Consider the following 26,296-nt stretch of genomic DNA (forward strand, 5'->3'; position numbering starts at 1 on the left):
AATAATCGAGTCTGGACCAGACAATCCAGTGATTGACATCATCAGCATCGATCCACGCAATTGGGATCGATGACATGCATCAACCAAGTAAGCGAGCCAGACCTCCCGATCCCGTTAGTCGCCTCTTACGACAAGCATTGCCGCCTTTTACGGCAAGCATGGGTTGCTGAAGATCTATTCTAACCCGGATTTGCGCGGGTCCATGTAAATAAGGGACTAGCAGGATGAAATATATGGGTTGGACAGTAGCAATTCATAGAAAATGCAGGACAAAGTAAAACCCAGGCATGCCATATGTCGGTCCCCATATTATGCCACTGAACTTCGGTGATTCATGGACACGTTTGTGGTATTAGCAGTGGACACTTATTAGATTTAAACACGCATACACAAGGCAATTTAACATAACTATAAAAGACGTTGGACAATGTTTTGCCATTGCAATATGGCAAATGCACAAGCGATAACATCCTATTGGCATCGGATAGCGATCACAACAAATTCTTGATCTTTGAAACTGAAGAAAACCTTCGCCTTTGGTCAGAAGCATCGTCATATAAACTTTTGTCCTGACATTCTCACCCAACTTAACACCACGCATGCTATGGCAGACAACAAGACAACATGTGCCCGCTTGTCTATGGACTACTTCCAGACAAGATGCAATCAATCTATGAACGATTATTAACTTCCCTAAAAGACCCTCTACTTTGTTGGCAGCTCAGGACGCCATCCGTCTTGTGTTCCATGCTGGTGGTGTGTTTGTTTTAATTTTTAGCCAAGCTATTTGAAAAAACCCTTCCAGAATTTTGGCCTTGCTAAAGTGTAAAAGGAAAACCCTGAACTTTGTCGTCTTGTACGGAGTGCCATTGTCTTACCATTGGTTCCCCCGCATGTTGTGAGTGATGTTCTGGCGCTGGAAGATGCTTCAGAAGGGGCCAACCTTGAAACGTTTAAGGACAATGTGGGGAGTTACTGGGTAGAACGTGACCATGACCAAACTACAAGGCAACTGTGGACCCTAGAACAACCAACCACGTGGAAGGGTGGCACCGACACATTATGATTGATTGTTTGTTGTTTAACGCCGCACTCAGCAATATTCCAGCTATATGAAGGCGGTCTGTAAATAATCGAGTCTAGACCAGGTAATCCAGTGATTGACACCATGAACATCCTCACCACATACAAGAGACAGTTAATGGATAGGAATTGTTGTGATTGTTCTGATTGTCAGGATTTGTAATATGTTTGAGGAATTATTTCACAGGGTGCAGCAAAATGAAAGCACCGTTTGTTCTTTTGGATTAATAAACCCAAGGTGAGTTCAACAGGTGCCGGGCTGACGGGAAGGCACCAACCGGGAGACGTACCTCCCATCTTAATAAATGTATATGTTTTAGAGGCCAACTATATGTTACAAAATCATACCGATGAAAAGCAAAATAGATATAAATCCGAAAACTACAATTCGGCTTAAATGGCATGAGAGTTTTTATGTGTCCATGTCACACTCGTCACCATAACTTCAGACACTGTCATGAAGTGTTGAAACAGTTGTTTAACAAACTCTCAAGGTAATTGTCTGAGACCTGCACCACTTTGGGATTTCCTCCCATATTAAGCTGATACGAATGGTTCACTGAAATTGATCTCGGAGGAATACCCGAATTGCACATTCACTAAAAACACCTTTCTGGGATTCGAACCCCCGATCGTATAATCAGGGCACGACTGGGGGATGTGCGACGGCGAACTGCGGCGCTTCAGACCACCTCACTCACTCATACATCCTCATTTTACAGCTCACTGCTGCCTGTCTCATCAGCTATGGCTCGTCAGAAGGACACTGGCTGGGCCTGGGTGTGCGTGATGGGCTCGTTCTACATCCACTTCATTGTGTTTGGACTCATGCAGTCATTCGGCGTCATATACGTGGAGCTCCTGGATCAGTTTAAAAGTTCTCGTAGTGAGACAGCCTGGATTGGATCTCTTCTCAGTGGACTGCTGTTGTTGCTTGGTAAGCTATGATGATGATGATGATGATGATGATGATGTGGGTTCTTCTATAAACATTATCACCCAAGTCAGTGGATCAGTGTGCACTCGTTAATCATTCTCAGCTCCCTCGGAAGTATACCACGCACCTGCCTGTGAAGCGCTAGAAGGTTAACTGTCGCCTTACCAACTCATCCTATCGGGATGCTATACACAATTAATTCTCGTTAAATCTTCGAGGACAATCATAATATATCTCATTTCTCAGTTCGGGACAAGACTAGTGTCGATAGTAGTCTAAATGTCGCCAAACCATACACGATAAGAAAAAGTATCATTTCTATACTTCGAAAGAACATGGAAAGACTGATCTTTCCAATAGATTTTCTCATGATATTTCAAATAGACTCTCTCAAAAAAGAAACGCAACCCCTATATTTTCAAGATGTTTATCTCAATATTCAAGTTATTATAACACATTTATTATTGAAGACAACAATATGAAATTTGGCATGGTGGCAGTACAGTTATGCAAGTTTAAGTCCAGACTTCGACAGTTCTCTCACTAAGTTCGACTTGACGCAATGGGGCGTCTTTCTCAGTACCTCGTATCAGCGCCACGAGCTACGATCACAGCATTACACCTCCTACAAACAGAACGGATTAGATGCCGGATTCTTTCCTGAGGTATTGCTCTCCACTCCTCCTGCAGTGCAGAGGCTAGTGCATCCAACGTCTGCGGCGGCGGTGTACGTGAACGTACTCGTCGGTCCAGATAATCCCAAAGATGTTCGATTGGGTTGATGTCTGGTGATCGGGAGGGCCATGGTAACACGTTGACGTTAGAATTCTGGAGAAAATTTACTGTTGCATGAGCAGTGTGCGGCCGGGCGTTTTCGTGTTGATAGAGCTCCCTCTGTTGGTCGATAATCGGCAGAATATGAGGATGTAAGACGTCATTGATATAGCGCTTGGCTGTCAAATTGCCACGAATGATCACCAAGTCTGATCTTTGGTTGTAAGACATGGCTCTCCACACCATGACGCCCCCTCCACCAAATCTGTCGACCTGCCGACCACAGTTCGGGGAAAAACGTTCGTTTCCTCTTCTATAGACACGCTGTCTTCCGTCACGGCGTTGTAAGAGAAAACGTGATTCGTCACTAAACCAGACGCGCCTCCAGTTTCTGAGGGTCCATATCCGAACGTTGGTGCACCACCTGAGTCGTTGGCGGCGATGTTCGTGGCGTAAAACAGGTCCAATAAGTGGTCTTCTTGCACGTAGACCGGCCTCTCGTAGACGGTTCCTTATTGTTTGTGCGGACACTCTTCTCAAACCTGGCACCTGTGTTGCAGTGACGGTAGGTGTGGCTAGCCGATTACGTAGGTGGGTGACCCGGATGAATCGATCCTGAGGTGGTGTGGTAATCCTTCGCCTACCACTTCTGGGGCGATCTTCAGTTGCATGAAACTGGGTGTATCAGCTCCAAAGTGGGGAAATCGTTGTTTTATGAATATTGAGGTGCCGGGCAACGTTTCCAAAGCTTTGTCCGGCCTCAATACGACCAATGGCGATATTTCGATCTGCAGCACTCAACCGTGGCATATTCGACCTTGTCTTTCAGTGAAAATGATAGAGTGAATCGCTAATCAACACGTGCTTTTATAAACCCATACTTTTATTGCTCTTTCCATGACTTGCACGTGCATGAGGCTTTTGGCATGGGCCACGTGAAAATTTTGCTCACTATGATAAAAGTAACAATAAAATGCCCTTGTGCACGAAAATTGGTGTGTTTGGGCGCTTACGTTAATAAACAGTGTACATGGTATAAGTGTATATCAGAATTTTTTTATTTACAATCAATATTTTTTTTCTTGGGGTTTTCTCACATTTTCAGACTGGGGTTGCGTTTCTTTTTTGAGAGAGTGTATAAGCGGTTTATGGATATCATTAGTAACTATGGACAATACTGGAAAGCACAGGAACTATATGGGTCGTTATCCGACCTGTTTTCCTTACCTGGCTAAATGGCGTCTTTGTTTTTGAAAAATCGGATCATGATACGAGGTGAACTAAAATGGGTTCAACGTCAAGATCAAGAATATTGCACGTTTAGAGCGACGTGCATGCGTGTTTGCTTGTACTAAAGTACTCACGGAAATGAAAAAAACCCTGTTTTTTCGACCTCAGATCTTAAATAAATGCAGTTAATATACAAAATATGTAAATATTCAAACAACTAAATTAGTACTAATTGGGCCGTGGCACAAATACAGCGTATCAAATGTTTTTATGACTTTTTACACGTAAAAGTGTGTATAAATGTGAATAAAACAGACTATTGTGAAACAGGGCATAACCAGGTGTAAGTAGATCAAGGTGACCTATGACACCTTGACGACAGGTGAGAACAGGTGCATAATGCCTATAGTCTGTTTCTGCTATGTCAATTTGGACTTAGTTTTAATTTTGAATGTTGAAAGTGCCGACAAATTACCTCCTGTAAAGTACATTTTGTATTGTTCACTGAGATCAAACTAGCAAATCCAGACTAGTACTTTTCGAGTTGTTTTGGTATTTCGTATTTACAGCTATGTAACACTTTGTGTCGATTTTTAAATTGAGAAAAACAGGTTTTTTTCATTTTCGTGAGTACTTTAATGCCGGGTTTACTGACATACCATGCTGTAGTTAAGCATGAATGCCCCTCTCAGACACGTCATACTGATATCGAGATTTATCCCATAATGTCGAGCGCCAGGCAGGGTAACAGTAAGTACCATGGTTTAATATATTGTGGTGTGACGCAGCAAGGGTAATCGAAATACCCACCCTTTTTAGTGAGACAAGTTTTGAATTTTCTTTTCATGTAATCGCAGAAATTTATATTTTGAACATACGAGCATACCAACATGTGCATTGTAGCAGAATTAGCCACATTCTAAAGAGGACTGTTTGGAAACAGGACCATTGCTTTCACGGATTAACGTTTGACAGACGAACGAACCTAAACTTTGGAAGAAATGTTTTGACCTAACTAATGATGTCATTATTTTATTCATGTAACTGATACGTGTTGTTTGATTATAGGGCCCCTAGATGTGATCGTCCTAGGCCTGCTGGGAACTCGAGCGACAGCCGTACTGGGGGCTGTGTTGGCGTGTGTGGGCTGCAGTATCAGTTTCCTGGCTGACAGTCTGCTCTTCCTGTATCTCAGCTATGGAGTCCTCCAAGGTAAGAATGCGGCCCGCCACCTGTAGTGACGTCAGGAAGCTTCAGATTGTTGACATTCAGGAACACGGAGTGTCTTACCATCTCGGCAGGGTACCACGTATATTGTTTGAAACCATCAGCACAAACTCTTCGGGAAATATATTTCCCTGTGTTGTAAAATACAGAGATGGACATTAACAATTGTCGAAAAGTAGGTAAAAATTATGTCAACCTTCGATTTGTGTTGAATCGGAATGTGCGGACATTCCCGTGAGTGAATGGCGTCTACGATACACTCAGTGTCGTCTACGATACACTCCAACTACTCCCACATGAAGCAAGGGTAGGGTTCCATCAGTATTTGAAAGAAAACGCGATTGTATTGTCACCCCGATCATTAATCTTGCATTGTCAGAGGTATACCCGTGCTTTTGGGTTTTGTCCAAAGCGTTCGGCGTCCTTCTGGCTTTCCTCCCATACTAAGCTAACACGTCGTGATGTTACTGAAATACTAATTCTAAGCCGACTAAAACAAAACTCACCCTCATTTAAAATGAAAACACACAGCCACAATAGGAGTTATTTAATATATAGCTGCTGTTCTATCAATAAATTACATGGAATCAAACCAAATATCTGTTATACCTGCTTGGGTTGTCAGTCCAGTTTTGATGAGGTCATAATAAGACGATGTCGTATTGGCCATAGCAGGTATACAAATGAATATTTATTGAAAGGTGAGGATCCTCCATTTTGTATCCCTTGTGATGAAAGAATCACCGTCAAGCATGTCCTGCTTGACTGTGTTGATTTCTCCATCACAAGTGAGAAATATTTCAAATAATCATCAATTGAGGATCTTTTTACTACTATTAATTCACATATAATTATAGTTTTTTTAAAAGTAATTGAACTCATCGATAAATTCTAAATGTGATGTTAAATTTTAACTCACTCTATCTTGGGCCGAACCATATCATTATCACGTGCATTTGTCCTTGAACTATAAAGTTAACGATGGTTTTAATTGATTGGTTTTAATCATGGTTCTTCTTAATTATTATTATAATTCAGTATTCATGATCTCTCTCCAGGTTTAGGCTTCAGCCTACTGTTTGTGTCCGCCACCGTCATCGTGAACCAGTACTTTGATAAACGTCGGTCCTTGGCCAACGCCCTTGGGTCTCTCGGAGGAGGTGTGGGAACCCTGGCTCTCCCTCCTCTCTTACAGATGATGATGTCAGTGTACACCTGGCGAGGGGCGTTGTTGATTACAGGTGGGCTTGTCCTCAACTGTGCAGTGTTTGGGGCACTTTTCAGGCCGTTTTACACCAGGCAGGAACTCAGAGATATGAAAACCGAATCAAGAACATCAGGTAAGATTGAAACCAATAGGACATTGGACAGTGAACGTAGAATAATTCAAGCATACTTCGAATATATATGGAATGACCTTACAAAATGGATATGTTCATGAGAGGCGTCGATATGAGATAACCAAGTTTGAGAAGCCAAATATTCGTCATGTAATTCCTTACAGGTGTTTAGAGGGAACTGTCCATTTTAATTTTCCACATAAATATAATATTTCATCTCTTAATACATAATAAAGAACACAGAAATATAGAACTAGAACATGGTTCCTAGATTATGTACTGCCGGTAAAAAGAAAATGTACACTTGACAATTGGATTTGAGAAACTTATTACAATAATTACTTGGCTGAAAACAGTCGCGATGTTGTGAGATACTTATTGATATGATGCGAGGAATATGGCCTGTGACACCCGAATAATGTACATCAGTATCAAATGACCATTTCTTTGTTTTTTTTCATGTTCAGCCACCATCAAACAAACAGAGGTTCTATACTTTATTGTCCCCAGCAGTCTATTCTTTTCAGAAAATAGTTCAAGGAGAAGCCAATGCCTTAAAACAATTGTTCACTGGATACGACACGTGTCGTGAAAAAAAACACATCCTGTCAAGATAAATTGTTTTGGCTCCTTCCAAAGTAAAACATTTGTTTCTTGTAGCAGTCATCGGAACTTTGAAAAGGAGTGGCTGAAAAACTTCACCAGACGTATTGAGGGTTTGTTAGATCCTGACCCAAAGAGGTATCGAATCGGAGAAAACGATCTAATTATTGTAATTAGTTTAATTAGAATAATCGCTTTTATCTTGTATTTGCTTTTCTTTCTGATGGAGACAAGCAAGAAACAAGAAAATCGTGCTCTGCAGCCGCTGTCTGCTTCAAAGTGAAGTCCATCCTGTCAACATTCACCAACATCAGGTACACCATTTTTGTTGTTGGTTCCGTTGTCGGGGCTCTGGCTTACCTCATCCCTTTCAATCACCTCCCTGACCTGGCGAACGGCCTGAATATCCCGGAGAAGAAGTCGACTTGGCTCATATCCACCATTGGTATATCCAGCATGGTGGGACGCCTGCTGTTTGCTCGGATATCCGACATCCCGTGTGTCAACAGGGTGGCTTTCCTCGCCTCAGCCAGTATTCTGTGTGGTGCTGCCACTATGACGTGTCCGAAGTTGTTGTCGTTTCAAACACTGATGGCTTACTCTGTGTTTTTTGGGACATTCTTAGGTAAGTGTACTGTAACGCGATAGGTTCTTGTGTTATATCCATGTAATCTGTTGAAATGTATCAATAACTCAAAGTCTTAATTCTTGTCCTCATTAATCTGAGCATGTTGCCATCTCTATAGTCATACCAATATAACCAGTGGTGTAAATCTCAGTGTATCCATGGCCCTATATATCGATGAGGTGTTAACATATAGTCATGTTCTTAAATCACTATAATGAATCTATATTTATACTAGTCATATTTCAAAAAAACGTTTTGTAATTATTCAATATTTTATCTTCCAACTTGCGAAACCCAAATACAGTTCTTCAGATATTGTTCGTCACTTGATATCCACGAACCTGACTTTTGACTCAGGATTGTCAAACTCAGTCAACCTGCCACGGCTCGGGTATATTACACGCCAATACCCCTACACGCCAATTCCCCTACACCCCAATAGCCCTACACGCCAATACCCCTACACCCCAATACCCCTAAACGTAAATACCCCTACATGCCAATACCACTACACCCAAATACCCCTACACGCCAACACCCCAATACCCCTACACCCCAATACCCCTACACCTAAATACCCCTACACGCCAATACCCCTACACCCAAATACCCCTACACGCCAACACCCCAATACCCCTACACCCCAATACCCCTACACCTAAATACCCCTACACGCCAATACCCCTACACCCAAATACCCCTACACGCCAACACCCCAATACCCCTACACCCCAATACCCCTACACGCCAATACCACTACACGCCAATACCCCTTCTCCTCAATACCCCTACACCCCAATACCCCCACACGCCAATATCGCTACACGACAATATCCCGACACGCCAATACCCCTACACGCCAATACCCCTTCTCCTCAATACCCCTAAACTTAGTTGAAACGACAAAGGTAATTTGCTTTTTGTGAAAGCAGAATAGTCCAATGAAGATTAAAGCTAACTAACCCCTGAGAGTGAGGATAAGCTGAGACGGAATAAGTTTAACAACGTTTTATCTGTTGGATGTGATAAAAGTCGAAACCGAGTCTACCGTGTCTGTAATATGCTATGCATGGCCTGGCGTACCATCAGATGGTCAGGCTCGCTGACTTGGTTGATGCATGTCATCCCAGTTGCCTGGATCGATGCGCATGATGTCAATCACTGGATTGTCTGGTCCAGACTCGATTTTGTACAGACTGCCGTCATATAGCTGGAATAGTGTCGAGTGCGGCGTTAAACAACAAACACACAAACAAACAACGATGTAAACGATCGATCGGATGACATGTTTCGGTATGATTTAAAAAAAAATGAATTGCAGAAACCAATGTTTGTCTCCTGTCATGTCAATACAGAAACGGATATCAGTCTGTGAGATATGTCTGTTTTATCACACCGTGTCAGTTTCATGTAGGAGTGAACATGGGATTCGAACAAAGGATCGTCGGATTCTGGCATACCAACGCTGTACAACGACTTGGGGCGCCCCAGACGAATGGGCGTCACGCGTCCCCGCACCTTGAAGTGGCGCCTCAACACTGAGTGCATGTTCACTCAACACATGTCCCACACACCTTGAGGTGTAATTAGCCTCAATGCTAAGAGCAAACTTACTGATACCAGTCCCCTAGGGGTTGAGGTGAAGCTTCAACACTGAGTGCAATCAGAGAAACACATGTCCCCTCATGTCGGTTGCATGTGCCAAGTCTCTTTTGCAGGTGTCAAGTCTTCGTTGTGTATGTCACGATTCTGTTGTGTGTGTCAAGGTTCTCTTGTATGTGTCAAGTCTCTGTTGTATGTGTCAAGGTTCTCTTGCATGTGTCAAGTCTCTGTTGTATGTGTCAAGCCTCTGTTGTGTGTGCCAAGTCTCTGTTGTGTGTGTCAAGTGTTTGTTGCATGTGTCAAGCCTCTGTTGCATGTGTCAAGCCTCTGTTGTATGTGTCATGTCTCTGTTGTATGTGTCAAGTCTCTGTTGTATGTGTCAACTCTCTCTTGCGTGTGTCAAGTCTCTGTTGTGTGTGTCAAGCCTCTGTTGTATGTGTCAAGCCTCTGTTGTATGTGTCACGATTCTGTTGTGTGTGTCAAGTGTTTGGTGCATGTGTCAAGTCTCTGTTGCATGTGTCAAGTCTCTGTTGTGTGTGTCAAGTCTCTGTTGCATGTGTCAAGTCTCTGTTGTATGTGTCAAGTCTCTGTTGTATGTGTCAAGCCTCTGTTGTGTGTGTCAAGCCTCTGTTGTATGTGTCAAGTCTCTGTTGTATGTGTCAAGCCTCTGTTGTATGTGTCAAGCCTCTGTTGTATGTGTCACGATTCTGTTGTGTGTGTCAAGTGTTTGGTGCATGTGTCAAGTCTCTGTTGCATGTGTCAAGTCTCTGTTGTGTGTGTCAAGTCTCTGTTGCATGTGTCAAGTCTCTGTTGTATATGTCAAGTCTCTGTTGTATGTGTCAAGTCTCTGTTGTGTGTGTCAAGTCTTTGTTGTGTGTGTCAAGTCTCTGTTGTATGTGTCAAGTCTCTATTTTATGTGTCAAGTCTCTATTGTGAGTGTCAAGTCTCTGTTGTATGTGTCAAGTCTCTGTTGTTTGTGTCAAGTCTCTGTTGCATGTGTCAAGTCTCTGTTGCATGTGTCAAGTCTCTGTTGTATGTGTCAAGTGTGTGTTGCATGTGTCAAGACTCTGTTGCATGTGTCAAGCCTCTGTTGCATGTGTCAAGTCTCTGTTGTATGTGTCAAGTCTCTGTTGCATGTGTCAAGACTCGGTTGTATGTGTCAAGCCTCTGTTGTATGTGTCAAGTCTCTGTTGTATGTGTCAAGTGTGTGTTGCATGTGTCAAGCCTCTGTTGCATGTTTCCAGCCTCTGTTGCATGTGTCAACTCTCTCTTGTGTGTGTCAACTCTCTGTTGTATGTGTCAAGTCTCTGTTGTATGTGTCAACTCTCTCTTGCGTGTGTCAAGTCTCTGTTGTGTGTGTCAAGTCTCTGTTGTGTGTGTCAAGTGTTTGTTGCATGTGTCAAGCCTCTTTTGTATGTGTCAAGTCTCTGTTGCATGTGTCAAGTCTCTGTTGTGTGTGTGTCAAGTCTCTGTTGTATGTGTCACCTATCTGTTGTATGTGTCAAGTCTCTGTTGTATGTGTCAACTCTCTCTTGTGTGTGTCAAGTCTCTGTTGTGTGTGTCAAGTCTCTGTTGTATGTGTCAAATCTCTGTTGTATGTGTCAACTCTCTCTTGTGTGTGTCAAGCCTCTGTTGTATGTGTCAAGCCTCTGTTGTATGTGTCAAGTCTCTGTTGCATGTGTCAACTCTCTGTTGTGTGTGTCAAGTCTCTGTTGTGTGTGTCAAGCCTCTGTTATGTGTGTCAAGTCTCTGTTGTGTGTGTCAAGCCTCTGTTATGTGTGTCAAGTCTCTGTTATGTGCGTCAAGTCCCTGTTGTATGTGTCAAGTCTCTGTTGTGTGTGTCAAGTCTCTGTTGTGTGTGTCAAGTCTCTGTTGCATGTGTCAACTCTCTGTTGTGTGTGTCAAGTCTCTGTTATGTGTGTCAACTCTCTGTTATGTGCGTCAAGTCCCTGTTGTATGTGTCAAGTCTCTGTTGTATGTGTCAAGTCTCTGTTGTGTGTGTCAAGTCCCTGTTGCATGTGTCAACTCTCTGTTGTATGTGTCAAGCCTCTGTTGTATGTGTCAAGTCTCTGTTGTGTGTGTCAAGTCTCTGTTGTGTGTCAAGCCTCTGTTGTATGTGTCAAGTCCCTGTTGTATGTGTCAAGTCCCTGTTGTATGTGTCAAGTCCCTGTTGTATGTGTCAAGTCTCTGTTGTGTGTGTCAAGTCCCTGTTGCATGTGTCAACTCTCTGTTGTATGTGTCAAGCCTCTGTTGTATGTGTCAAGTCCCTGTTGTGTGTGTCAAGTCTCTGTTGTGTGTCAAGCCTCTGTTGTATGTGTCAAGTCTCTGTTGTATGTGTCAAGTCTCTGTTGTATGTGTCAAGTCTCTGTTGTGTGTCAAGTCTCTGTTGTATGTGTCAAGCCTCTGTTGTATGTGTCAAGTCCCTGTTGTATGTGTCAAGTCCCTGTTGTATGTGTCAAGTCCCTGTTGTGTGTGTCAAGCCTCTGTTGTGTGTGTCAACTCTCTGTTGTATGTGTCAACTCTCTGTTGTGTGTGTCAAGTCCCTGTTGTGTGTGTCAAGCCTCTGTTGTATGTGTCAAGTCCCTGTTGTGTGTGTCAAGTCTCTGTTGTGTGTCAAGCCTCTGTTGTATGTGTCAAGCCTCTGTTGTATGTGTCAAGCCTCTGTTGTATGTGTCAAGTCCCTGTTGTATGTGTCAAGTCCCTGTTGCATGTGTCAAGCCTCTGTTGTGTGTGTCAAGTCTCTGTTGTGTGTGTCAAGCCTCTGTTGTATGTGTCAAGTCCCTGTTGTGTGTGTCAAGTCTCTGTTGTGTGTCAAGCCTCTGTTGTATGTGTCAAGTCTCTGTTGTATGTGTCAAGCCTCTGTTGTATGTGTCAAGTCTCTGTTGTGTGTCAAGTCCCTGTTGTGTGTGTCAAGTCCCTGTTGTGTGTGTCAAGCCTCTGTTGTATGTGTCAAGCCTCTGTTGTATGTGTCAAGTCCCTGTTGTGTGTGTCAAGCCTCTGTTGTATGTGTCAAGTCTCTGTTGTGTGTGTCAAGCCTCTGTTGTATGTGTCAACTCTCTGTTGTATGTGTCAAGTCCCTGTTGTATGTGTCAAGTCCCTGTTGTATGTGTCAACTCTCTGTTGTGTGTGTCAAGTCTCTGTTGTGTGTGTCAAGTCCCTGTTGCATGTGTCAACTCTCTGTTGTGTGTGTCAAGCCTCTGTTGTATGTGTCAAGCCTCTGTTGTATGTGTCAAGTCCCTGTTGTGTGTGTCAAGCCTCTGTTGTATGTGTCAACTCTCTGTTGTGTGTGTCAAGTCTCTGTTGTGTGTGTCAAGTCCCTGTTGCATGTGTCAACTCTCTGTTGTGTGTGTCAACTCTCTGTTGTGTGTGTCAAGCCTCTGTTGTATGTGTCAAGCCTCTGTTGTATGTGTCAAGTCTCTGTTGCATGTGTCAACTCTCTGTTGTGTGTGTCAACTCTCTGTTGTGTGTGTCAAGCCTCTGTTGTATGTGTCAACTCTCTGTTGTATGTGTCAAGCCTCTGTTGTATGTGTCAAGTCCCTGTTGTGTGTGTCAACTCTCTGTTGTGTGTGTCAAGCCTCTGTTGTATGTGTCAAGTCTCTGTTGTGTGTGTCAAGCCTCTGTTGTATGTGTCAACTCTCTGTTGTATGTGTCAAGCCTCTGTTGTATGTGTCAAGTCCCTGTTGTGTGTGTCAACTCTCTGTTGTGTGTGTCAAGCCTCTGTTGTATGTGTCAACTCTCTGTTGTGTGTGTCAAGCCTCTGTTGTATGTGTCAACTCTCTGTTGTATGTGTCAAGCCTCTGTTGTATGTGTCAAGTCCCTGTTGTGTGTGTCAACTCTCTGTTGTGTGTGTCAACTCTCTGTTGTATGTGTCAACTCTCTGTTGTATGTGTCAAGCCTCTGTTGTGTGTGTCAAGTCCCTGTTGTGTGTGTCAACTCTCTGTTGTGTGTGTCAACTCTCTGTTGTATGTGTCAAGCCTCTGTTGTATGTGTCAAGTCTCTGTTGTATGTGTCAAGTCCCTGTTGTATGTGTCAACTCTCTGTTGTGTGTGTCAAGCCTCTGTTGTATGTGTCAAGTCTCTGTTGTGTGTGTCAAGCCTCTGTTGTATGTGTCAAGTCTCTGTTGTGTGTGTCAACTCTCTGTTGTATGTGTCAAGCCTCTGTTGTGTGTGTCAAGTCCCTGTTGTGTGTGTCAACTCTCTGTTGTGTGTGTCAACTCTCTGTTGTATGTGTCAAGCCTCTGTTGTATGTGTCAAGTCTCTGTTGTATGTGTCAAGTCCCTGTTGTATGTGTCAACTCTCTGTTGTGTGTGTCAACTCTCTGTTGTATGTGTCAAGCCTCTGTTGTATGTGTCAAGCCTCTGTTGTATGTGTCAAGTCCCTGTTGTATGTGTCACCTATCTGTTGTATGTGTCAAGTCCCTGTTGTATGTGTCACCTATCTGTTGTATGTGTCAAGTCCCTGTTGTATGTGTCAAGTCCCTGTTGTGTGTGTCAACTCTCTCTTGTGTGTGTCAACTCTCTGTTGTATGTGTCAAGCCTCTGTTGTGTGTGTCAAGTCCCTGTTGTGTGTGTCAACTCTCTGTTGTGTGTGTCAACTCTCTGTTGTATGTGTCAAGCCTCTGTTGTATGTGTCAAGTCTCTGTTGTATGTGTCAAGTCCCTGTTGTATGTGTCAACTCTCTGTTGTGTGTGTCAAGCCTCTGTTGTATGTGTCAAGCCTCTGTTGTATGTGTCAAGTCTCTGTTGTGTGTGTCAACTCTCTGTTGTGTGTGTCAAGTCCCTGTTGTATGTGTCAAGTCTCTGTTGTATGTGTCAAGTCTCTGTTGTATGTGTCAAGTCTCTGTTGTATGTGTCAAGTCTCTGTTGTATGTATTAAGTGTCTGTTATTGATATCAAGTCTCTGTTGCATGTGTCAAGTCTCTGTTGCATGTGTCAAGGTTCTGTAGCACATCTCAGTGTGTTGCTGCTGTATGTTCCTAGGCGTGTGGCTGTACCTCCAAGCTGTGGCGGTGGCTGACACTATAGGCGTAAACAAACTCAGTGAAGGGTTTGGCTACCTCATCTGTTTCCAAGGCATCGTGGTCTTCCTGGGATCGCCTATGGCTGGTAGGTACCTTGCGCCATGTATGAATGACATGGTTTCAATAATCCTATTAGGGCTGTCCATGTTTCTGCCGACTTTGATTATTCCTAACAAATCAGTATTTGACCACCGACAAATCAAGGAAATGATTGCATCTTCAGATGAGCAAGAACATTTGTCTCATTAGGTATTGATTTAACCAAAGAAATTGTCAGATGAAAAGTTCTGTTTGGTAACGAAATTTCCATGTAAGAGATTGAGTTAGCAAAGAATTGCAATATAATAGAAATGGTCCTGCATAACCACTGTCATTTGACGATATGGATTTAGTATAATCATATTTCAACGAAAGGTATTGCCATAAGAGATTACCGATTATCGATTTGGCAAAATTAGCAATAGTCATGTGAAGTTTTAGAGTTACTGGATTTCTGATTGACAATAACCCCATGGGTACCAATTGTGATGGACCGCCTCCGTGGTCTAGTGGGAGAGCGTCCGCCCGGAGAGCGGAAGGTCCGGGGTTCGATCCCCGAACGCGTCATACCAAAAGACGTTAAAAGATGGTACTTGTTACCCCGACTGGCGCTCGGCAATAAGGGGCTAAAACAAGGACTGGTCGGCTCGGAGTCAGTATACTGTGTCTGAGTGGGGTATTCATGTTAAACTGCGGCATGGTATCTCAGTGAGCTAGCACTATAAATCGGCATCAGTCCGGACTAGTACAAGCAGCCACACAAACACACACACGTACATGCACGTCGCTATATAAGTGCAATAATCTTGGATGCGACGTTAAACTCCATTTCACCTCACCTCACCAATTGTGATGATCTGTTTCTCTTTGCATACGAATCTGATTTTATGACTACTTCAGTTGAATCAAAGAAATGTAATATTGTAAAGATGTTCCTCCTCAGTTTCAGATAAGTAGACCGCTTCATTTCTTGAAAAAGCTTAGATAAATAAGCATCTTCACCTCGTCTGTCCACCAGAGATAGAAATCAAAGAAACAACTGAGAAACCATATTCAGTGTCCTTTCTAGGTCAATGCATAGAAATTTAAAATGACGGGTACCTCTGAACCAAATTGTATGCCAAGAGGGATGGTTTCGATTTCCCCTGCACGTCCCCTTCAATATACCAAGAACTCCACTATATGGCGTCTACATTTTCCAGTTGTTTAGTACTTAAGAACATGTACGAAAATACCAATTTTCATGGAAAGTCACATTTTGCTTTCAGAGGACATTCTGAGGACTTACTAAATGACACGTAGCTTGTCAACATGTTATCCCTTACATGGCCTTACAGGAACAGATCACACCTCTTTTCTCATTGGCAACTTCTGTTATGGATCGGACATCATGCTTGGTGACTTGGATGTCAGCGTGGTGTCATACACCGACGATTCTGATCACTGGGTTGTCTGGTCCTCTGTTTACAGGTCGCTGTTGTATGACAGTTGTATTGCTGGTTGTGACGTTAAGCAGCAAACAAACGCTGTGTTTATACTAAGTGTGTGAGTAGCACGTGCTACCGGTAGAATAGGACATGTTTTCCCTTTTCGCGAAAACACGTGGTGCCATCACTGATTTTTAGTGACCCATTCAAATCATATGCACCACTATTGGTAGAAAGAAATCGTGTTCGGCAGATAATCGAGGTGATTTTGTAGTGATTTTGTTTGTTTGTTTGTTGTTTAACGCCGCACCCAGCAATATTCCAGCTATATGACGGCGGTCTGTAAATTATCGAGTCTGGACCAGACAATCCAGTGATTGACAGCATGAACATCGATCCACGCAATTGGGATCGATGACATGTATCAACCAAGTCAGCGAGCCTGACCACCCGATCGTCATATTCGGTCTTACGTCACTTGCTTGCCACATCACAGTAGACACGTATCGTACTTTGAATAACCATTCTGTGTGAACCTCTGGGGCATTTATTGTCTCTGAACAATATTTCTTGACAATAATATGGTGATCAGCCCTTTAGGTCTGGGTGTGTATCGCATGGATCGGTTAGTGAGTGATTGAGTGAGTGAGTTAGATTTAACGCCGCTTTTAACAGTATCCCAGATATATCGCGGCGTGTCAGCTTAATGTGGGAGGAAAGCCCGAAGTGATGCAGGTCTCAGATTTCGGTGAAACCCACGAGCAAGGGTATGGTTCTGATAAACCTAGAAATATAATCGGGGTTCGAATCCGCAATCATAGTTTTCTGGCGTGCGAATCGCGGCGCCTTAGACGACTGGGCCACCTGTGCCCTCTGATCAGTTAGTAATTCACGTAGAATATCAGTTATATCATTCATATTCCTCCGCCTTCTTTGTTCAAGGTTGGTTATACGACTTGACCGGAAACTATGGCATGTCTTTCTACGTCGCGGGAGGTCTTTTCATCCTAGGGGGCGCCATAATTCTACTTTATGACGTCACACGTACCTGCTTCCGGACGGAACACAGTGACTCGTATAGTCCTAACACGGTGGGAGAGCATGTCTATGACAACCCTGCTGTTGTGTCAGAGGAAGGGCTCTGATGACGTCATCTATGACGTCACACGCACTTGGTTCCGGTCAGAACACAAACACTTGTAGTCAAACTATAGAGGAGAGTTTCCTTGGGTACACTGCTGCCACGTTGCACAAAAAAGCCTGACGACGTCATTTGCGAGGTCCTGTTCATTGTGTTTCTGCCGTGTAATGTTTTGTATTAAATCAGTTTTAGTTATGTATTTCATTTGATTTCAGTGACACGGCAACAGGTTCTACCTTTCCCCGACGGAACATGTATTTCCTTTCTTTTTGACCTCATTTCGTGTTGGAGGGAGTTATTGCTAAGGAGGCACATTCGCTGATCCGTGAAGATCCGGGGTTGAACAGGTTTTCAGTAACCCATGCTTGCCGCAAAAGGCGAGTATGCTTGTCGTAGGCGGCGACTGGCGGGATCGGGTAGTCAGGCCCGCTGACTTGGTTGATGTACCTGTTTGTTATCGTATCCCAATTTCATGGATCAATGCTCATGATATCAATCACTGGATTGTCTGGTCCAGACTCGATTATTTACAGACCGCCGTTATATAGCTGGAATATTGCTGAGTGCGGCGGTAAACAACAAACACTCATACACTTCCACATTCACTCACACATACACCCGACTGGGTACACGGCCACACGGACGGTACACCAAATCGTATTCCTCCAAAGATAAGCCTCCAACTTATTATTTCATTTTGTAAAACAAAATAAATCGAGGCGAACCGCTATTCGAGCCCACAATCATAGCTTTCTGGCTTGCACAGGGGACGCAACTCTGCACAGCGAATTGCGGCGCCTTAGACAACTGGACCACTTAATCCAGACGAACAACTCTGCAGGGTTGCTGATCTTCTCAACACACTGCACATAAACTCGATGCAGAGTTGTTCGTGGGTTCGAATCTCGACCCATCGGATTTGAGCCTAGGTCAGTTAGCACTATAATCATGCTCCTGGTATCCACGGGTATGGTGCTGACAAACCTAGAAACATAATCGAGGCGAACCGGGATTCGAACCCACATTCATAGGTTTCTGGCGTGCCCAAGTCACGCAACTCTGCACAGCGAATTGCTGCGCGTTAGACGCCTGAGCCGCCCGTGTTCGTTCAGGTGACACTTGCCTTGCTTGAAGGGTCGCATTTATTACAACCAAATGACCTAACTAAGCTGGCACGTTGTCCCCAACCTGGGGCCAATTGGCTTCTTTCTTAGCCGACTGAACCCAAACAATGGTTTATAGGTCACCAACCTCCTCGTCTGAACAGCAGTCGTTAGCCACGCACAAAGGCGTGCCACATACAATGTGGCGAGGTTATGTATCTGTATATGCGTATCTCTTCTTCACTGACAACACTCATAAAGAAAGTCGTCGAAAATTGATACTATAAACTCGCTAAACATCGAGAATGTATCATCCAATTGGCAAGAGTTGTTTCAGAGCTCTCGTTTTGGCAATACAACGCTGATTCGTAAACGTACGACACGAGTACTCTTGTACTAATAATATTCATCACTGTGCCTCAATGACCTCTGGCAAGACGCGACTGAAGGTTGTCATGCCTGACCGGGAATTGTTTTGATCGTGTTCATGTCTGTTTATCATCACACTCGTTTAGTTTCCTTAAAGCACGCTGATCAGTTGTTGAAGACATCTTTAAGCCGGAGATTCAGACGTTTTAAATATATCTAGCATCGCTCAACAAAAAGGTATGTTCTTTCCACTAAGAAGTGGATTGTGATAACGTTTATGGATAACATGTATATTCTTTGTAATGTCATTTCATAACTACACGACCCGTGAAGATCCAGGTTGAGAATAGGTCTTCAGCAACTGATGCTTGACGTGAATGGCGACTATGCTTGTCGTTAAAGGTGACTAACGGGATCGGGTGGTCAGGCTCGCTGACATTGTTGACGCAAGTCATCGTATCCCAATTTTGTAGGTCGATGCTCATGATGTCAATCACTGGATTGTCTGGTCCAGACCGACGTCATATAGCTGGAATATTGCCGAGTGTGGCGTTACACAACAAACATCAAACAACAGCATCACAGGTGTACTATGTCACTGCTTCAGATTATGAGATGTTGTTTCACAAAACGTCCACCAACTACAACTATTGGAATAGGTCTTCAGAAACCCATGGTTGCCGTAAAAGGGGACTATGCTTGTCGTAAGAGGCGACTAACGGGACCGGGTGGTCAGGCTCGCTGACTTGGTTGATGCATGTCATCGATACCAATTGCGTTGATCGATGCTCATGATATTAATCACTGGATTGTCTGGTCAAGACTCGATTATTTACAGACCGCCGTCATATAGCTGGAATATTGCTGAGTGCAGCGTTAAACAACCAACCAACCAATCACGCGGTTTACAACAAACGTAAACCGCGTCATTGTTCATATCGACAATGAAAGCCAATCAACACATTTGTTTGATATTGAATATAGAAGACGACTGTTCAACTACTACGGTTAATGGTAACATGAATTTTAAACAAAGAATGACAAAATGTTGGTCTCCTCAAACATCAAGAAATGTATTTTATTCACTTGCATGTCTCCGATATATTGCGTTCAGTTTGTAATCACATACCACAATGCTAGTCACGTCTCCCCCCCCCCCCCCCTCTCTCTCTCTCTCTCTCATATATCTTGGTGCGTGTGTCTCAAGGACCTCTGCAAATGATGCGATATATGTCTGTCACACGCAGAAACTTTCCTTAAGGCAGAATATATAACATCGCTAACCAACAAAGGTATGCTCGTTCCACTATCAAATGCTTGAAGTCATAAAATTTTGGGGATATCAACTTCTGTATTTATTGTAACGCCGTTTCAGAGCTACATCTTGTTCTAGCATCATATAATGAAATGCTGTCAATATCTATTTTCCATCACTTACCTATATTACTAAATCAATATGCATGTCAATCCGTTGAAGAATGGTTCCAATGATACTGTTATAATAGCCATTTACTGTTTTGATATGATTTACATATGTTCAACACGGTTTCACCATTCTGATGCGTGACGTCCACGCTAGAATCCAGCTGTACCCACACACTGAGGGGCAAAAGAAAGTACCCCGAGCTATTTTTTTTATGTAATTGAAAATTGAAAGAAATGTAAAATTTGATTATGTCCATTAAACCATCTCTCATTGTCTCTTATTCCTGTGTGTAGTAAATTAGATACACTGCAAAAAACAGAACAAGTATGTGTGTAGACTTTATGGTCAAGTGCACAGAGCGGATTAATAGAGACGGTGACAAGTGACAAGTGACAAGTGACAAATTCTTTATTTTTGTCTCATCGGAGATACAGGTTGTAGGTATATACATTATTATAAAGGTACACTATAGAGTATATCTGCCACCCACGATGTGGGTTATAAGAGACCATACATAATGCATAGTAAAACAAATTGAGTTAAAACATATAAAAAAGCAGTATAAATATATATGCTGTTATTGGTGGTGAGATTTTCTTCGAACAGCCATTTTGTAGCACATACTACCTAGTGTTGAAATAATATTATAATCATTTAGAATATATACAAGCTCAATATTATCACTTAAGTGTAGCAGTATTGCTCGCAGACCTGGCGGGTGCGCTGAAGCTATTCCCAATTTTAAAGTACTGATTTAATTTCGAAATTTTACCGCATCCGCCATCTTTGTTAATTTGACTTAACTTTTGCCACTGACTTATTACATTTGTTGGTATGAATATTGTCCAAACGGCACGAAATTGCTAGAAATGCAATGTTTAAAATATTTCGGGGGGCTCAGTCAACAAACTACGACTGTAAATGTATTGTACAACCGATGCAAGAAAATAACAAAAGATGTTACAAATCCAAATTATGAACATGTGGAATATAAATACTAATACCTGTACTTTTTAGAACAAGAAATTTACACATTGACGTATTCAGATTTAATTGATATTTTGCTTTACTTATATAAATGCGAATTGTATCTATTGTGTTTCTTCATCTACAATTCCACAAGGCACAAAACTTGCTTGCATTTAAAACAAATAATACTCTGGTTATTGCGCAAAGAAGAATCCAGTACCAATAAAAGTTCCAAAGCAATCATATAACATATCGCAACTCATGCTTGTTAACAATCAGGCCGTCAACATAATGGCGGTATCAGTGGGTACATCGTAGTATTTGAAGTTCAAAAATCATAACTTCATATTTATTCTCATACAAAATGAACTCTTGTACAGTAATTGAGTTCATGCTTTCATTAGCAGCTTCAAGATATATATTATGTATGATTAAAATAGATGAGAGAACGACAGATCCCCCGTGCCGTACCATTTCTAGGAAACGAGTGAACAGTTTGGTATAAACTGTTTGGTTTCGCAATGTTCGTAAAACATGGTATTACACATAAGGCTCGTTTCGTATTTTATTAATCGCCTCTTTTATGCAAACCCAATTATTGAAAACGAACGGAGAATTCCAAGTTTGTTTTTCTTCGAGAGGGAAGATAATTTATATAATGTTTTCTAAATTAGACATTAAATTATCGTTCCAACAGAATTCAGAAACTACATATGTTAGCAGTTTAGGAAGTTATACACAGCATCTTGAAAATGAACAAAAAGAAGAATAATAGTTTATTTATGTGTCACTATTTAAACACCCAACCACGTAAGCTACTAAGTAAACAACGTCATTTAACCCTCAGTTACTATTAGTTAATTAGTACATGTATTGTTAACCTGCAGTATACTGTATACCTTATATACCTTATGTATGTATATCATGCGACACCTTATTAAAATATTTAACACGTTTAACTGTATCTCTTCGCGTTTAAACAAGGATTGATCCCTTGTGAGATGTTGGTGAGACATGTCAATTAATATCTGGAAGTAAGGGATTAGCCTTAGTCGCTATAAATTAACATTCACTGCAACACAATAGTTTATCCATCATTATGCCTTTAATAAGAAAAGTGAGAAAGATTACTAAACATTGATTCTTGTTCTTTGGTACAATTATCCCAGATATGGGAGCACACATGGGCAATATATGCTTGTACATAACTTCTAACGACTTTAACTTGAAATTGAATAGTTTATGTTTTCTTTGGATTAAATTTTACTTGCTTTAATCCAATTGGTATTTTTTTCCAAATTGGCATTAATATTTTACGCAGTAGTATTTGGAGTTGTCCATTTGGGGAATTGTCTGGACCCCATCGCAAACACAGTAAACATAAATTCTAAGGGTGAAAATATATACAATAGTTTGTTGGCTCGACATGCTCAGCTCCATAGTTTTAGTTATAATGTAAAAATAATAGTGATTTTGAATTATATTAAAACTTTTTAATACATTTATGTATTTGACGTGAGAGGGGTAGCGACACACATATATAAACATGCTGTATTCTATGATAATGATTGTACAATTTGGATTGCATTAAACCTGTTTCGTCAAACAAATATAGGATTTGATGTTGAATCAATTTATTTAATATTCACTTGATGACTTTGTTGTGTACTAGTCTTGTAAGTAAATTGTATTTCTTCCAAATGTTCTATTGCGAACACATATAGAGTCAGCGCTCATGATTGTCATATCTATTGCACGAATGAATGAACATATCATCATTAATAAACTTCACTGTGTGTTCTGCAGTCAAATCTCTGTAAGGCATCCTGCACGGCTTCGTTCATGTTTACCCTCAAATGTACGATAGAAAAATCTGTGTGTCTTTCGCGCGTCAATCTTCTGCTGTTACCATCGTTATATCAAACTTATGTTTTGGGTCTTGGTGTAATTTAATCACAATGCAATTAAATCAAGCGTATCAGAAGAGAAATGTCGATCGTTTAGTGACACCATTAACGACTGTAAGTGATCAATCACATATACTTACTAGATAATATCGTCCGACACAAACACATTTTGATATTAAACGTACTTGATTAACTGATTCTTGTATCATTTTGCTTTGCTAATCAAATCTGAAACGTTTTCATTCTAAACAATTCCGAAACAAACTTAGGATACAAAAATGTTTAGGCATAAAAACCCGTACGTTTAACTCATCGGGCAAGGATTAAACACTATTTACAACGTTGTTACCAATTAGACGTCTTCTAGGGAAAGGAAGTGCCCACTACTAATATAAAGAATCATTAGATTATTCTATGCTATTTTGGTATCCCAATATCTTCAAAAGTCATTTCACAGACATAATCATCGTTAATCCAATACAAAATATACATGAAATGAAGGATACGAGAAAAACGTTTGCTGTTGTGAGCGAAGACTCACCAAGAATGCCAAATGATATGGAACTTTTACTTGAATGATAAAGGAAAACATTACGCATAAAACACTTACATGTATAATAAATTATTACAAATACATTCGTCTACATTCTGTGAAAGAGTATTCTTAGTTGTACAGATCTGAGTTTGAAGGTGAATAAGGTAAGACTGTTGCATGCTAGTAAGTGTGACCTAGAGGATTATATTGAAACAACACTTGTAATATTGTTACTGTGGGGTACGATGTTACAAATTCACTTATAAGGACATATCCCTCTTTTAAGAATGCACGTAGTTCCCCCGGATAGTACCATACACGTGTGAATTTCAGGTTTGTGCATGTTGTCAGAATGTTTAAAAAGCTGTAATTCTGTACAAACTCCAGAAAAGTCATAGAATGAAACTTTAGGCTTGGTTGGATATTCAACTAAATTTATTCTGAATATCTACCATCCTTTAAAAGGCTTGCATATTATCGTATCGTTCACGGCGGCAATTCCAGCAGACGGTGAAAGACTATGAATTTCCTTTGTAAACACAGACTAGATCTAAAACAAACTATTTGTCAACCGGAAATGAAAATTCATAACCTCGAATTTACTCAGGAATTGACTTTTAAATATTCTGAGGGTAGCGTATGTCGGGCGTGGATTATTTATATGTTTATGGAAACGTAATTATGTGAATCATTTCCTTAAAACAAACATATCTGTTCATAACACAACAATATAGTCATTAGATGATATAAAGCTTCAACACATAACCAGCATGCATATAAACGTGTGAGGGAGTTAACCCACATGTTTAAGCATGTTTATAGTTTCAGTTAATTGGAATAAGTGCGCATGCGCGAGTACCGAGAGGACGCGGGTAGTTTGAGCTCCCGGGATGGGCGACAGCCTGGCCCAATATAGAGCCAAAATTGGCTGTTTTGCACAACCAAATAAGTGCAAAACTACTTTCCATGGCATAACAATGTGCAGGACTAAACTCTCCTTGAGTTTGCGACTCTTGCTACTGTTCAGTGTACTTCTAGTTGCCGACGGTGATGTCGAGACGAACCCGGGTCCACGACCCCAGAGAACTCTTACTGTTAACGAAAGCAGTACGGTCGGAATTAATGCTGGAAGAGAAGACACGACTAGTGATATCACCACAATGTTGAAAGACATTCATAACGAAGTTAGAGAAACGAACAGTAAGTTTGACGCTTTGAATTTGAAAGTCGAAAAGATGGCGACCGACTTGCACGTGCAAATTGAGAATGTCATGCAGGAGAACAGACAATTAAAATCCTCTCTCTCACGCTTGGAAGGGAAGATTCAGAGTGTCGTAATAGGCGGGATGATTTAGTATTCAGAGGTCTTAAGGGTACTAATGGTGAGACGTGGGAAAAAAGAGGAGAGATATATCGGGAGTTTCTCGCTAACGACTTGGATATGGACAAGGCAGACGAGATTACAATTTTAAGGGCTCATCGTTTAAACCCTAGAAGAGAATCGTCCCCTATTGTGGCAAAGTTTCTGTTTCCGAAAGAGATAAGTGACATTTATAAACGTAGCCGTGGAACACTCCCCAAGGATTCAGACAAAAGAGTATCCGAGGACTTTCCTCAGAAAATCAGGGAGGACAGGAGAGCTTTATCTACATTTTTTGGTCTTGCTTTGAGTGATGGGAAAAAGCCGAAAATTCGCGTGAACAAGCTAATTGTGAACGATGATGCGTTCATGTTTGACAGAGAGAAGAATAAAGTTGTCAAGATTAATGATATTGCAAGTGATATTACTGATTATGAGACTGCTGCAGGTGAGGATTGGCCCGGTTATCAATCCGTTCGCTCAAGGGAGGTAACTCCACGGGACAATAGTCGAGGAAAACGAAGAAACGGCCATGGCCCTTTTTACTTTCGTATTCTGTCATGGAACATTGAAGGATTAAGGAAACACGATAATGAAGAGTCACAGGTAAAACTCTTCTGTCACGACTACGACATAATAGCATTCGGTGAATCTTTTGCTACAAGTCCTGACGATTTCACAACCTTCATCAGTTCATGTCCGGTTTTCGATCTTTTACAGTGTACGCCGGAAAACTAAACGTCGTGGCCGACCTAGTGGTGGAGTGACTGTTCTTATAAAGGAATACTGGATTTTACATAACTATATTTCTAGAATTTATGATGGTTTTCATGACATGGTTGTTTTCCTTTTTGAAACCACTAAACTTTCATGGAACTCGGAAACGGTTATGATATATGAATACACAATGCCATTTAGAAAGTGGTCAAATGTAACTAATACGCAGCTTATCTGGAGATCGTGAAAAGTATGAATACATCTTGTACAGATCACCCCATTCCCCCTTCCCCTCCCCATACCCCATGGATTATAGTAGAATATATCACACGAGCACCTCGCATATACAAATTTATCATATAATGGGTAGGTTTCTCGACAGGATAAAGCCAACGGATAAAAACGATATCCGTTGGGGTCATATGCGGATAGAGATGCAAATATCAAAGGTCAAGTAGGGACTACTTTCAGTGTTTATAAACAAACATGGAGTCGCACTTGTCATTCGGCGATCGAGTCAGAATTAACCATCGTGAATCTGGATAAACTACAGGGATAATTGATACAATTATTTAAAAAAACAGTCTTATATACTGAAAGTCAGTGTCGAACTGCGACGTAACTAAGGAATTTTATAAGTTTGGGCAACTTTGGAGATATAAATTTCGAAACAATTTTGCGAGGGCACTAGGCCTAGCCAAGCGGGATCAGAAGCCATATCTGTGCTTGTAGACCTCTGCGGCTTGAAACCTTTTCCACAAATAAAAATAGTTGGGTTTAGGCGAAATATGTATGAATTGTTACCTTGTTTCTTTTTGGCGCTGTGTATACATCTGACTATACATCTTAGCGTTATGACAG

At 41.6% G+C, this 26,296-nt stretch overlaps 1 protein-coding gene across 1 annotated transcript; it reads left to right on the forward strand.

Annotated features, from left to right (window-relative positions):
- Positions 1 to 1,830: 1,830 nt before the first annotated feature.
- Positions 1,831 to 17,053, forward strand: LOC139447207 (monocarboxylate transporter 14-like). Its single transcript, XM_071228432.1, has 6 exons — positions 1,831 to 2,020; positions 5,093 to 5,236; positions 6,310 to 6,586; positions 7,413 to 7,819; positions 14,402 to 14,527; positions 16,851 to 17,053. Exons 1-6 carry the CDS (start codon positions 1,831 to 1,833, stop codon positions 17,051 to 17,053), a joined length of 1,347 nt encoding a protein of 448 aa, XP_071084533.1.
- Positions 17,054 to 26,296: the final 9,243 nt, after the last annotated feature.

The sequence above is a fragment of the Haliotis cracherodii genome, unplaced genomic scaffold, assembly GCF_022045235.1.
Source record: "Haliotis cracherodii isolate W230 unplaced genomic scaffold, xgHalCrac1.p SCAF_7, whole genome shotgun sequence".
In the NCBI taxonomy this organism is placed as follows: domain Eukaryota; kingdom Metazoa; phylum Mollusca; class Gastropoda; order Lepetellida; family Haliotidae; genus Haliotis; species Haliotis cracherodii.

Bases quoted from the DNA above. Each gene is read 5' to 3' on its own strand.
- LOC139447207 (XM_071228432.1), top strand. From the start codon at position 1,831: ATGGCTCGTCAGAAGGACACTGGCTGGGCCTGGGTGTGCGTGATGGGC. The intron at 6,587-7,412 runs ATCAGGTAAGAT...ATTTGCTTTTCT, and splicing joins ATGAAAACCGAATCAAGAAC to TTCTGATGGAGACAAGCAAG. The intron at 14,528-16,850 runs GTAGGTACCTTG...TCTTTGTTCAAG, and splicing joins CCTGGGATCGCCTATGGCTG to GTTGGTTATACGACTTGACC.